At 39.7% G+C, this 15,369-nt stretch overlaps 2 protein-coding genes across 7 annotated transcripts in view; one reads left to right on the top strand and one right to left on the bottom strand.

Annotated features, from left to right (window-relative positions):
- Nucleotides 1-1,263, bottom strand: part of LOC133657336 (disrupted in schizophrenia 1 protein-like) — a 189,672-nt gene extending 188,409 nt beyond the window's left edge. For all 5 annotated transcript variants that reach the window (XM_062058538.1, XM_062058537.1, XM_062058539.1 and 2 more), the window contains exons 1-3: nucleotides 885-1,263; nucleotides 514-600; nucleotides 318-432 (exon numbers count right to left, since the gene is read on the bottom strand). In XM_062058538.1, coding sequence (XP_061914522.1) covers nucleotides 318-432; nucleotides 514-600; nucleotides 885-900 — 218 coding nt within the window. In that variant the 5' untranslated portion in view covers nucleotides 901-1,263. The remainder of the gene's footprint in view (nucleotides 1-317; nucleotides 433-513; nucleotides 601-884) is intronic.
- An 8,224-nt stretch (nucleotides 1,264-9,487) lies between these two features.
- Nucleotides 9,488-15,369, top strand: part of egln1a (egl-9 family hypoxia-inducible factor 1a) — an 85,143-nt gene continuing 79,261 nt past the window's right edge. Inside the window, exon 1 of one of the 2 annotated variants that reach the window (XM_062058549.1) lies at nucleotides 9,488-10,542. In XM_062058549.1, the coding sequence (XP_061914533.1) occupies nucleotides 9,859-10,542 (684 nt within the window). In that variant the 5' untranslated portion in view covers nucleotides 9,488-9,858. The remainder of the gene's footprint in view (nucleotides 10,543-15,369) is intronic. The other variant, XM_062058548.1, reaches the window with a different exon arrangement.

Below are 15,369 nucleotides of genomic sequence, written 5' to 3'. Positions count from 1 at the left end.
TTCATAAAAGAACCAAACTTCATGAATGTTTTCTGTGACCAACCAGTATGTGCTCCAGTCACTCTATCACAAAAAAATAAGAGTGGTAGAAATTACTGGAAACTCAAAGACAGCCATGACATTATGTTCTTTACGAGTGTATGTAAACTTTTGACCACGACTGTATGTGTTATGGTCTAACATAAGGATTGTGAATTATAAGCAGAACTCCACAAAAGTGCAGTTCCCCTTTAACCAGATCAAAAAATGTGTGACCGCACTCTTTATCTTCTTTCCAACTTCAGCTCGACTGACAAAAACATTTTCGATGTACACACCTTGTCACTCTGTGCAAAAGAAAAATTGTCCTCTTGCTCTCAATGGTGATGTCTCGACTGAGCTTGACAAGGCGTTCGTGTTTGTCGTGTTTGGTGTCAAGCTCCTTCTGGAAGACTTCAAAAAAGAAAGGCATGTAAAAAAAATGGCACTTGTTCCAGGTGAAATGTGCCATCCATATAAAGAGGATGCAGGTACCTTTGAAGGCGGCAAGGACAGGCGACGACAAATCGGCACTTTGCTGAAGATGAGCTCCATCACTCTTTTTCTGTGGACGCCCTTCAACTGTAAATGGAGCAGAAAAGGGACAAATGATGCTGCGACATAGTGAGGGTATTTTAAACGACTCTCAGAGTTTCCATGTGCTGTGAAACATTGTATCACAGAAGTCACCAATTAATTTATTCCAGCTTTGGTCTTAAGGGAGATGCATGGTCCTAGAAAATGTTGATGTTATTGAGATAATGGGCTTTTGTCGTCATTTGTGTATAGGGTTAACATATAAGGACCAGAAAACACTTAAATCAATGAACATTAGAACAATTATTATGGACAAACTCTGAACCTACCTTCTTGTTTATTCATACCGTCGGCGTTGCTGTTCACTAAAAACTAGTCAATGTTGAACTGTTTCTTTTCGAGTGGTTTAAGTAATAGAAACAAGTGAAATTATTCAGTGTGATCACACATACTAGCGCTGGTACTAGCTAACACCCTCGATAGCTTGACGGGCTGGGAGGCGGAGGGGCTTAACTCGAGCGCCTGAACAATTCGTTCGACTTTTATCTAAAATGAATATTCACTAGCTATACTCTAAATACGTGAAAATAAATATATTGCTGTTTCACTGGGAATTAATAATGTGTGTCTTTCTGTTCAGGCAGTCCGACCGTCTCGTTTGTTTGTTGTCCAGGGGCTTTTGCGACGTTTTCCTGCGTGGCCGGAAGTGTTCAGAGAGGTGCATTGTGGGAAATGTAGTCATTCTATAAAAGTAGGGCAGCTTTTTTTAAAAATCGGCAGTCGTTTTGTTTGTGCTCTCTTCGGTGACAAAATACAAAACACATTTTTTATAATTAATGTGATATGCAGAAGAATACAAACACTTCTAAGAAGATCACATTCAAACTCCGAGAACAAATGTAAACATTTCAGCTCCTGGTGGTGAATCATTGAAACCTAATTTCAAAGTAAAGTTCAAGTATAGACGCCATTGTATACGTATTAATACAATCTGCACGTATATTGAAATGCACTTGTATTCGCCTTTTGAAAACTATTGAGCAGACACTATCATGTATTAACAAGGACAGTGGTCATCCACACTTCTTAAAATCAATGTCATATGCAGACATTGCACATGTTGTCATTCACTGCAGAGGCCAGTGTATTACTTATAAATATAGATGATGTAATATGCGGCATGTAATTGGAGCATGTGTCCACGGGGATATTAAGTCAATAAACTCATGAGGCCCAAAATATCACAGTAGAAGGGAACCCTTTTGGAAAAAAAACATGATGTTGTTGAGTGATAGGAATGTCACAAATGCAAGTCTGGAATGATCAAGACAACACTGTGATGTGACGTCGAGTCGTGCTGCCTTCAGGAACTCCCCCCAGGCTCATACATTCAAGTTCTCCACGATGTGGTCATTCATTCACATAAAATGCACGTGTTGAGGAAGTACCATTTTTTTGTAACATACTTTGCTATCAACTTTTACAGAAAATGTATATTTTAAAAGTACAGCAACGCTCAAAATTGATGTAAATATCATGTTCATTGTTGTGGTTTGCGAGAGATAGCGCTACCCTGCCTGCACCAAGCTACAATCAATGCAGCTGTGTTTTGTTTTGTTTTAACAGTAAAACAATACTGCCTCTCTGGAAGAACTCCAGACTTACAAATGGATTGGAGTGTACAGTTATTTGTATTTATTGCTTAAAAGTAGGGGTGTCCAACATGAAGCTCAGGGCCATGCACAAATTGTGGCTCCTTTTTATTTCAGCCAATGGGTACCCATTGGCTGAAATAAAAAGGAGCCACAATTTGTGCATGGCCCTGAGCTTCATGTTGGACACCCCTACTTTTAAGCAATAAATACAAATAATAATATAATAATAATATAATATATAATATCACGTGATATTACAGTTTTTGGTACAAAATAAATATTGTACAGGGATATTATATTATATTATTATATTATCAATCCAATCCATTATTATTATTATTATTATTATTATTATTATTCATTCATTTTTTATTTATCTCCTTCATTGATGTGCATCTTTGATAGACAATTATAACACAATTATTCAGTTACACCGTTACACACCAATGCCTGAGAAGGAGCAGGATGAAGAAAAATCTTATATTTTCCTGCCCCCTTCACATAATACATAGTCTTACTTAATGATATGTGAACCAACAATTACATCCAAATATAACGAAAACAAAACAAAACAAAACAAAAAAACACAAGTGCAAAACTTCATGAAGTACAAACCGAACAAAAAAACAAAAGAAGTAATATACACCTCACGGGATGATACAAAACAAATACAAAAACAGGCAAAAAACAAATAAATTAATAAATATAAAGCAAAATGTAAACACTTATGGCTGTCCATATGATTTTATTGTTTTGTCTTTATATATTTTTTTCAATTGGAATATATTTTTACAATCTTTTATCTCATTATAAAGAGAATTCCATAGTTTAACCCCCACCACTGATATACACATTTGTTTTAAAGTTGTCCTTGAATACTGATGTTGGAAATGACCTTTTCTTCTATGCTCTTCATTCTTAGAAGTGATGACAAACATTTTTTGTAAATTTGCTGGTAATGTTTTGCTTTTAGCCTTAAACATGACACATAATGTCTGTAACTTTACTAGCTCCTGTAATTTCAATAAACCTGAATAAATGAATAATATGTTAGTGTGTTCTAAGTAATCTACTTTATGAATAATCCTTATAGCTCTTTTCTGTAGTTGATACAATGCCTTTATGTTACTCTTATATGTGTTCCCCCACACTTCCACACAGTAGCTGATATATGGCAATATAAGTGTACAATACAATATGCGCATTGCCCTATAATCTAACACATATTTTACCTTATTTAATATAAAAATGCTCTTAGACATCTTTTTCCGTACATGTGCAATATGAGATTTCCATGTCAGACCGTCATTATTATTATTACTATCAAAGATATCAACACTTTTTTACTGTACTTGAAAATGTTTCAAGCTCATTGAATGGAATTTGTGGATCATAATTATAATCACAAAAAAATAGTTTACAGGACAAAGTTTTTCAACAAACTTATTTTAGGACAATTTAACAACAAAATGCTTCCCTTTTTCCATCCATCCATTTTCTACTGCTTGTCACTCTCGGGGTCCAGGAAAGTTGTGCTGGAACCTATCCCAGCTACACTCGGGCGAAAGCACCCTGGATAAGTCCAGGGGTGTCAAACTTGTTTTCATTGAGGGCCGCTTGTAACATTTAATATATATGAACATAAATGTATGATTAAGTCATTGTTATTGACTCAAAAATACACAATTTATGCATATAATGGAAAACTTGCTTTAAAACCGTAAGTCAAGGTGACAAGCAGATATTTAAGTTTTTACTTTTCAAAACCAAAACAGTGCTTGGAATATCCTGTTGCATGATTTTCTGTCAACATAGAATAAATACATCCATTTAACAAAAAGGAATGAAATGCTTTATTGACACACATTATTTCCTGCAGGTTTTTGCAGGCCACTTATAAGGATGTGGGGTGCCAGATCTAACCCCTAGGCCTTGAGTGATTCTCAAACTTTGGCAGTGGTACGCGGGCTACATGTAGTGGTACGCCAAAGAATCACTTAAATATTTAAACACAGTGTTACTGTTCAAACTGTGTGTTATGTTACAGTGACCAAAAATATTAAATATACTTGTAAAATAAAACATCTGCTTGTTTTTTATGAATATTAGTGTAGCGGGGTCAATTATGTCATGTAAATAATGTATTGTATAATGTTTTATTATTGTTATAATTACCCAAAATGTGTAAGTTACATGTAAATACCTGAAGGTTGTTCGATGTTTTGTCAATGTGGAACCATTGTCTTGTTGTCCCTCCTACTGTAATAATTGCTGTGACACCTGTTTCTTTACATGCGTTGGACACGCCTTACTACTTCCCTTTTGTCCACGATAGCGGGAGAGGTAGGCGTACATGTGAAAAAAAAATGAAAAGTGCATTTATTGTTTCGTTAAGAACTTAAAGTTCACTATTTCTTGTTTTGTACTATTCTATTTGTGTAGGGGCTCGACGATGGCAGAAACATTTTGACAACAATTGTATTTCCTATACGGTCAGCAAAGAGCAGCTGAGCAGCAACCCAGTGTGTCGGTCGTGTTCATTCAATACACACAACGTAAAGGAAGAGACCACCGGTTACACTTAGGCTATGTCTACACTAAGCATTAAACGAATAACTGTTTAGCGTAAGCCCCGTTTCAGTCACACTAAACTATCGTTTAAGGTTCCCCTCCTCTGACAATTTTTTACTTGGATAAGTGCGCCGTGTATTTCTTGAATTATGGCTCTTAGCTTTGTATGGACTAATTGATCGTTTACAAACTGAGTTCGGAGAGGAAGTGACGCCAGAAAGACCGCGCCCCACACAGGAAGTGACATCAGAAAAAACGCGCCATAGCCAGCTTCATAATAAAGCGGTTTCGTAACTCGGAGCTAACCACTGGAAATATGGAGGCTAGTCATCCAGACATGCCCGTGTTTCTTCTTCCGTATGTACAGACGCTTGTGGAAATCACACATGAATACCTTTTATAACAAAGCGATTGCAGCTATTTTGGATAAAACACTTCTCAGACAGCAAGAGAACTTTCCAATGTCCAGGTCAGCTGTGATTCTACTTACCGAAAAATGTTGTCCATTTGTCGAAGGAGAGTCAACGGGAATGCCGGCTCCTGTGGATGTAATAAAAAGGTAGTGTGTGCTTTGTATTACCTGGCCATCGAGGGAAGACTACGGAAAACATTGAATGCATTTGGACTGGCAAAGCAGACTGTATCAGTTATTGTCCGCCATGTATGTCGCAGACTCAACGTCTAGGTCCAGAGTATGTAAAGTCACCAAAAAAAGTGGACAATGAAGGTGAAGGCAATAGAGTGAGGAGTGTCCTGACCAGATATCTAGATCCCTAGATGGATTGTTGTCAAATGTTCTTTGTCACATTTTTTACTTTCGTGTTCAATAAAGATTTGATTAACTTATGATGACTCAGGTGTGATTCACTACAATAGGGCTCCACAGCACACTGGATTCCAGTTAATTAAAATACCACAACACTGGATATTGTTCAGATAAGTTATATTTAAGAACTTGCACACAAAGCAACACTGGAGGTGACTATGACGTGTGCATTTTCCGCGCATGCGTATTAGGTCGCGTTGCGCCGGCTGACGGAAAGGGCACGGGGGTCTTAAACAACCATTGTGTGTGTGTGGACAAGGATACGGTTATGTGGGATTTACCCTGTATAACCTTAGTGTAGAAGGGGCCTTAGGCCTACTATGCTATACTGTATTTTAATGTTGGTCATTATGGTTGTACCTGGAGAGCCAGGTGTTTTCTGAGGTGGTATTTGGTGAAAAAGTTTGAGAACCACTAAAATAGACGATATATTTGAACAACGCCACAAAGCACAATGATAAATAGAACAGAACCCTAGCGCCAATACAAAACCGATATTACCCAGGTATTAATGATATTGACATTTGGATCAATCCGGCCACCTCTACTCATTTATATATTATAGAACAGGGGTGTCAAACTCAAATACAGAGTGGGCCAAAATTTAAAACTGAACAAAGCTGCGGGCCAAGGTTGAACAAATTAACCATTTAATAGGGACCCAAACAAGTTTTGCATTGAATATTGAACAAGCACGGCTTATATAACTTTATAGTGACATGCAAAATCGAGTTTCAAATAATAATAATAATTAAAAAATATCAATGGCATATCAAATACAATTTAAATAAAAATTGAATGCCTCTTTTCTATTTGCAGCCTACAGAGGTAAATATGGTAAATGGTAAATGGGTCGTACTTGTATAGCGCTGTTCTACCTTTTTAAGGAACTCAAAGCGCTTTAACACTATTTTCCACATTCACCCATTCACACACACACATTCACACACTGATGGAGGGAGCTGCCATGCACGGTGCTAACCAGACCCATCAGGAGCAAGGGTGAAGTGTTTTGCTCAAGGACACAACGGACGTGACTCGGATGGTAGAAGGTGGGGATTGAACCAGTAACCCTCAGATTGCCGGCACGGCCATTCTCCCAACTTCGCCACGCCGTCCCCCACATATCAACATTAACTTTTTCCACAGGCTAATAAATTCAAAAATAAAATAACAATGAATAAACCAACCATTCAGGACTTTAAACTGCTCAGTTTGCAACACACTGATCTAATCTGATGTGCCCAAGCCAGATACCCGGCATCTTTTCTTGGATGCTAGTTCATTAATGACGGGGCTCAGGCTTTGTGCTGAGGCAACCTTCATTATCGAACGAGTCATTATATCTCGTAGTCCACCCGGACCACAGTCTTGGGGGCGTGCCTTAAAGGCACTGCCTTTAACGTCCTTACTAGCTGTTGTCACGTCCGCTTTTCATCCATTCTAACAACGTGTCAGCCCAGTCACAAGATGTGTGCGGCTTCTGTACGCACACACACGTGAATGCAACGCATACTTGATCAACAGCGATACAGGTTACACTGCGGGTGACCGTATAAACAACTTTAACACTGTTAGAAATATACGCCACACTGTGAATCCACACCAAACAAGAATTACAAACACATTTCGGGAGAACATCCGCACCGTAACACAACATAAACACAACAGAACAAATACCCAGATCCCTTTGCAGCACTAACTCTTCCGGATCGCTACAAAATACACCCCCCGCTACCACCAAACCCCCCCCTCACACAAACACCTTGTAGCGTCCCCGGGAGGGGGCACTGAAATTTGGGAGTCTCCCGGGAGGGTTGGCAAGCAGTGTTGGGACTAACGCGTTACAAAGTAACGCGTTACTGTAACGCCGTTAGTTTCGGTGGTAACTAGTAATCTAACACGTTTTTTTTATATTCAGTAACTCAGTTACCGTTACTACATGATGCGTTACTGCGTTATTTTACGTTATTTTTTATGTAGTATCGGCTACAAACTGAAGATCTGAGTGTGTTTTATTGCAGCGCTCCGGTGGAAAAGAAGAGGCGCTTTGTGTGGGTGGGGGCGGGGGGCTCTCATACCGTAGTCGAGGGGCGCAGGGGAGACGTATATGTACTAACAACCTTCACTTTACCCGGAAGAGGGTCTTTACAGCTGAGGGTGAATGAAGAGCCCGGCGGTTTGTTGCAACTTTGTGACTTTATTGGACGCAGCCATCCACCAAGCTAGAGAACCTGCACGCACTCACTGTCGCCGCTCCCTCACTTCTCTCGCCCACTCACTCACTGACGTCACTCACCCACATGCTGTCATATTTTAAAGGGCCACACACACACACCCATACGCTACTCTCATAACAACTAACATGACATCATGGTGAAGCCAGAAGTCGAGTGTCTTAACATTCTCACTACTTTTCTTTTGTCGAGCACAAAGAAAATAACATTTTATTTAAATGTAAGTTGTGTCTTGGATCAAAGATCCTATCTACTTAAAGTTAAAGTTAAAGTGCCATTATGTTGCAGCTATTTAAAATAGTTTTGTCAATTTTTTCTGGCCTGAAATAAATTGGCCCTTTGAAACATATCTTTGTCTTTGTGTGTTGTATGTAGAGCACATTGTTTGTGTGTTGTATGTAGAGCACATTGTTTGTGTGTTGTATGTAGACCACATTGTTTGTGTGTTGAGTGTAGACCACATTGTTTGTGTGTTGTATGTAGACCACATTGTTTGTGTGTTGTATGTAGACCACATTGTTTGTGTGTTGTATGTAGACCACATTGTTTGTGTGTTGTATGTAGACCACATTGTTTGTGTGTTGAGTGTAGACCACATTGTTTGTGTGTTGTATGTAGACCACATTGTTTGTGTGTTGTATGTAGACCACATTGTTTGTGTGTTGTATGTAGACCACATTGCTTAGCAGAGTTCAGTGGTGCAAATGCATGTCAAGTTGATCAACACATTGTATTATTCTCCAGTGCAATAACAGTACTGAAATGAAGGCTAAAAGGGCATTAATGGGAGCCTTAAAAAAAAAAGGGGAAAAAAAAGAAGTAACTAAATAGTTACTTTTCACAGTAACGCATTACTTTTTGGTGTAAGTAACTGAGTTAGTAACTGAGTTACTTTTGAAATAAAGTAACTAGTAATTGTAACTAGTTACTGGTTTTCAGTAACTAACCCAACACTGTTGGCAAGTATGAGAATTAGCGGTGAATGCGGTGTTACCGCTGCACCGCCGCTGTATATAATCGGCGGGCCAGCTCTAGTGTTAATTTGATATCGCCTCAAGGGCGGGCCAATTTTGGCCCGCGGGCCAGAGTTTGACACCCATGTTATAGAAAGTACAATGGTTTACGATGAGGTTGATTTGTTTGGTTTTATAAAATATTATTACTTTTATGGATCCTTGATTTTAAAAAAATATATATATATATATTTTTTTTAATAAACTTTTATTTATAAATTTCAACATTTACAAAAAGTTGAGAAATAATAATCAGAGTAAGTACAAAAACAGTACAAAACAGCGCCAGGGGGTTGTAAATTCAAAGTAACTAAAATAGAATGCAAAATATATATATATAACAAACAAACAGTGCAAAGCCATAGGCTCACTCAATTTCAGTAAATAACTTCAATTTGGAACACAGCATCATCGTTTTCACAGCTTTTTGGTTGTTAGAGGTAGAGAGTGTTTTCATAGAGTTCGAAATCTTTCTTAAAGCCACAAAAAACAGGTCGGGTATTGAGAAACTTACATTCATGAATAGAAAACGTAGCCAATAGTATAATGAGGTTACAAATGTACATTTTTGGATCCTTGATTCACCACTTGCACGTGTTGCCAGCGTCGTCAGCTGTCCGACGACCGCGAAGGCATCGCGAGAGTAGGGGCGCGGCTTCTATGTGACGTCAGAGTGGGTTGCGCCGCAGACAGGCTGGGAACACCGACCGTCGCCATGCACTGTCCGCGGACCCACAGCTAGCAAACAGGAATGCCTCATGAAGACCTCGAGCCAGGCCGTGTCGCTCCCTCCAGGCGACGAACCTTCGCGTCGTTCCTCCGCCTCAAGATGTGAAGAAGTAGCCAGTGTTATGAAATGTCCGGCTTTTAAGACTCACTTTCGGCTTTCGCTCGGTGTAGCGTGGCAGAGGCGGTGGATCGCGTCCAAAGTTGTCGGGTTAGCAGGGCGCGTGTGAAGGATTGGACTTAAAGGCGCAGTGCACCCCCTCGTCGCTGCCAACATGGAGAAGCAGCAGATCGACTTGGACCGAGATCGACAGTACTGTGAACTTTGTGGGAAAATGGAGAACCTTTTGAAGTGCGGGAGGTGTCGGAGCTCTTTCTATTGCAGCAAGGAGCACCAGAAACAGCACTGGAAGGAGCACAAGCGCAGTTGTAAGGAGGCGGAGAAAACGCAGCCTCCCAAACAAGAGCAACCACCGCCGGGGGATGAGAAGACGCCGACTAGATGCCTGAAGAAGAATAGCCCCGAGCGGGCGGACAGTAGTGCGCCGAGCACGGACGCGGACGCGGACTCACAGGGGGTTGGCGAGGAAAGCGCCACCGACACATCCCCGCCTAACGGACAGACCGCTGCATCCCCACAGAAGCTGGCCACGGAGTACATCGTCCCGTGTATGAACAAGCACGGCATCTGCGTGGTGGACAACTTTCTGGGCGTGGACGTCGGACTGGGCATCCTGGAGGACGTCAAGGCCCTGCACAAGACGGGCCGGTTCACGGACGGCCAGGTGGTGAGTCAAAAAAGTGACTCCACGAAAGACATCCGCGGGGACAAAATCACTTGGGTGGACGGGAAGGAGGCCGGCTGTGAGAAGATCCGCTTTCTCACCACTCGCATGGACGACGTGATAAGACATTGCAATGCCAAACTGGGCGACTACTCAATCAATGGAAGGACAAAAGTAAGTAGACTAACACAGTGGTTTTCAAACTTTTTTTCACCAACTTCTACCTCAGGACACACTTGGCTCTCCAAGTACCAACATAATGACCAACATTCAAATACAGTAGCGTAGTAGGCCTAAATATTCATTCAAGGCAGAGGTTTTATTCACAGAGTTTATTTGATGTTTTGGCCACTGTAACATTACAGACAGATTGAACAGTAACACTGTGTTTGAATATTTAATCAGGTGATTCTTTGGCGTACCACTCGATGGACCCCGCATGCCGTACCATAGTTTCAGAATTGCCAGACTAAAAGATGCGCACATTCACTTAATGGTTTGAGGCCCCGTTTACACTAAGCCGGCTAAGGTTATACAGGGTAAATCCCACCTAACCTTATTCTTGTCCACACACACACCATGGTCGTTTAAGACCCTCTCCCCACTCCGTCAGCCAGCGCAACGCGACCTAATACGCATGTGCGGAAAATGCACACGTCATAGTCACCTCCAGTGTTGCTTTGTGTGCAAGTTCTTAAATTTAACTTATCTGAACAATATCCAGTGTTGTGGTATTTCAATTAACTGGAATCCAGTGTGCTGTGGAGCCCTATTGTAGTGAATCACACCTGAGTCATCATAAATGCATCAAAACTTTATCGGACACGAAAGTAAACAATGTGACAAAGAACATTTGACAACAATCCATCTAGGGATCTAGATATCTGGTCAGGACACTTCTCACTCTTTTACCTTCACCTTCATTGTCCATTTGTTTTTGGTGACTTTATATACTCTGGACCTAGACGTTGAGTCCGCGACATACATGGCGGACAATAACTGATACAGTCTGCTTTGCCAGTCCAAAGCATTCGCCGTTTTCCATAGTCTTCCCTCCACGACCAGGTAATACAAAGCACACGCTACCTTTTTATTACACCCACGGGAGCCCGCATTCTTGTTGAAAAAATGGACAAAGTTTTTCGGTAAGTAGAATCACAGCATTCGAAAGTTCTCTTGCCGTCTGAGAAATATTGTAGCCGAAATAGCTGCAATCGCTTTCTCTTAAGGTATTCATGTTTGATTTCCACAACTGTCTGTACATGTAGAAGAAGGAGAAACACGGCATGTCTGGATGACTCGCCTTCATATTTCCATTGGTTAGCTCCGAGTTACGAAACTGCTTTATTATGAAGCTGGCTGTGGCGCGTTCTTTCTGATGTCACTTCCTGTGTGGGGCGCGGTCTTTCTGGCGTCACTTACTCTCCGAACTCCCTTTGTAAACGATCAATGAGTCCATACAAAGCTAAGAGCTGGAGATTCAAGAAATACACGGCGCACTTACCCGTGTAAAAATTTGTCCGAGGAGAGGGACCTTAAACGCTGGTTTAGTGTGGCTGGATAATTATTTGTTTAAGGGGTTATCCGGCTTAGTGTAGACATAGCCTGAGTGTGCTTGTTTACCACCACTATTACACAGACAGGAAGTTAAGAAAAAGTGCCACCTGCGACTCTGTCATGATAGTCTGGTTAAAAAGGAATCAACTGCGCTTGCCTTGCTTGTACGGTTTTGTTTGGTCAAGTGTGAATGCAGTGCAGGACCAACAGGACCCGAACCTCTTAAAAATGGGTCTTGGTCAAGTCCTGAATGAGGCAAGTGTGAAAGGGCACCACACAAAAAACGCCTGATATGCTGTCAGCAAATGCAAGCCTCACCAGGTGATGCATAGCAAAAATAACAATGTTAGCCCAAAAGCATAAAACAAAGTGCAGTAGCACCTTAACTTACGAGCTGAATTGGTTCTGTGACAGAGCTCGTAATACAAAACTCTTGTATCTCTAATCAAGATTGCCAATTGAATTAATTAAAATCTATTTAACTGGTGTTTGGCCCCCCAAAACTGCAAAATAAGAAAAACAAACTTTAAGATAAGACATTTTGGGTAAAAAATTATAAAATAGAATGTACTACTAAAACTACAGTTTTATGAAGTAGTGTAACAGTAATGTACACCATTTACTTTGGAGAGTGGACTTCTACCGTATCTCCTTCGAGCAGCCTCTGTCAAACACACCATCAGCAGCTTCTCCATATTTTCATGGAGGAATGTACATGATATTATTTTATTATTCTTGGCTGGCGTTAGACTCATACTGTGTCAGTATGGTGCAGACGAGCAGTCATTTATTCAAATTGCTTTGCCAAGTTGGCGACACATTCATGCTGAGGTACTACAAGCAAACAGAGCTTATGTTCATGAAGTGTTTACGGTATTCTGCTTATTATGATGGGACTGGGATGTTTATTACAATTTTTGTATGTCTACGGACTTTCAACACATTTGTACAACCACCAGAGTTTCTCCACACTTTTCTCCCCTTTGTGTGTTTGAGAACTCTGCGAAAGACACCACCTTTTGATTGGCCCTGCTTCTTACCCGTGCTTGGTTTGTGTAACCAATCCGATAGCGCCGTGGGCAGAGAGGCGTGACTGCGTCTGAGTCAAAAATGCCTGAATTTACATGACCTTACTTCCGGCTCGTTAAATATGCGTGGTGGTCATGCTAGTGTTTGTTCTCAATGGGTACTAGGTGTCATTTAGCTTTTCTCGAAGAAAAATGCCCTATGCTTGCATCATTTTCAGCTGTACAAACCGTTCAAATCGCAAACAGGATAAACGTTTCAGAGAGAATGCCGTGACCACGGCAACCGACAAAAAGACAACTGGACCTTGTTTTTCCAACTGGGAAAAGAATGCACTCTGAGGCACTTTTTGTCCAATATTTATCTAAGTTACATTTTTGCTTACAGAAATGAGAGTTCATTTAAAATTTTTGTTTGTTTATTTATTTAGAATAACTAAAAGTTATTTACCTTCCAATTACAATACAATGGTAAACATTTCTACGGTAATGAAAAATAAGAATTTATATCCTTTTAAATAGTTACTCGCATTATTATTGTATATTATAAAATCATTACATTATAATCACTTTATCGTGTTTCTGTTTTTTTCTTCAGTTTAAGAGCATGACGTAGACTTAAGCTCTGAGTCTGCATAAAGCCAAATATTTTTAAAAGTAAACTACGGCATATTCTTTTAATTTGTGGTACTTTAGACACAAGTATGTGTTGACAGTCTAAAAGTAACATGTCTTCCTTCACTGTTTTGTTCACAGTTTTATGCATTTTTATATACTGTATATGATATATATAAAATAGGAAAATTGCAATCACAATTTTGGTAAGAAAAATCGCAATTAGGTTTTTTTTTCAAAATCAGCCCTATCACAGACAATAGGACAAATGAACATCATGACACACAAACATACACATTAACACCAGCAGGTACTTATGGTAAAAATTATATATTTAGTTTATTTTTTGCGCACTACTGGCTTATGATGCCGCCGAAAAAAGGCGTATGTGATCACCGGAACAGCACTGCCATAATTGGTTGTCGTTAAGTAAGCCAGGGGTGTCCAAACTACGGTCAAGTGATCTTGCCACTCCCTGTGTTGTAAGATACAATTGGTGGTCAATGACCATGTAATTCATTTGGAAACAAATTGAGCACAGCCTCAATTTATATGACCCTATTAAAACAACTTTTCCCAGTCATGGTGTAAATTAACTATAACAAATAAAGTCAACACACGGCCGCACATAACACACCTCCTGTTAATTTAACTTTGTGGACATTATAAATCACGTTCAAGCACAATATAATTGCAAATTACACATATTATAATTTCACTACAGTGCATGGTGGGTGATATGCAAAACACTCTCTCCACACTTCCCCATGTTTGGCACATTTTAGCTGCTTGATATTTCTGATTAATTACAAAACATTAAGGAGGTTGTCAGGGAAGTAAACAAGGTAGGAGTGGAGCTTTCTCGTACTCTTAATATTCAATGTTTTATCATTTACACTTCATATTGCATTGTCGTCAGTGTCTGAAGTGAGGTGAATTGTTAAAGTTGAAGTAGTTGAAGTTATGTGTTGTTGTTCAGTTTGTTATACAGCTCGCTTAAATCAACGCAAACTGAATTGTTATTTTTGTACAAATGATTGTTGTTGTGTCACAATCAACACTTTGCTGTGTGGCGACAAAAAAAGCGTTGTAGTGTGAATGTGTGCGAATGAGTGTGAATATGTGCGCGTGCGCGCGCACGCGCACACCCATATAACAGCGTATTGGCAATTAACCCCTGAAAATATGGCTTTACTGCAGGTTGTACTGTATTCTTACATGTTTGGCAAACTTCCCTCTTAAATTTGGTATACAAAAAATATGCAGACTTAAAGCATTGCGATCACAGATAACGTGTAAAAACAGCTGTGTAAACGGGATCACAGAATATATATATATATATATATATATATATATATATATATATATATATATATATATATATATATATATATATATATATATATATATATACACACTATGAACAATAACACACTGAATATTATCAACATATGAACGTCGCTTCTCTTTTTTAGTGTATTACCGTACTACCTCCTCGATAGACATCTTCTACGATCAAACAAAACGCAACAAAAATGCAACAAACACAGCAAAAAATGAACGCAAAGGGTAAAAAACACCTATAATCTGATACATCACTTTTTAGCAGAACTTTGTTGTAAAAATCTTCCTCCGCGTCTGTCCCTGACACCCTAAGGCTGGGTGCTCAGTATACAAACCTCGCCCACACTGAGATGCTGTGATCTACATTACCGTAATAACCCGTATATCACTCAAAATATTCCAACCATTGAAATACTTTCTATAGTTCAACACTTTTAATTTGAAAACAGCACTGCACATC

The sequence above is a fragment of the Entelurus aequoreus genome, linkage group LG09 (assembly GCF_033978785.1).
Source record: "Entelurus aequoreus isolate RoL-2023_Sb linkage group LG09, RoL_Eaeq_v1.1, whole genome shotgun sequence".
NCBI classification, from domain to species: domain Eukaryota; kingdom Metazoa; phylum Chordata; class Actinopteri; order Syngnathiformes; family Syngnathidae; genus Entelurus; species Entelurus aequoreus.
This window is presented reverse-complemented; position numbering and strand designations above follow the sequence as displayed.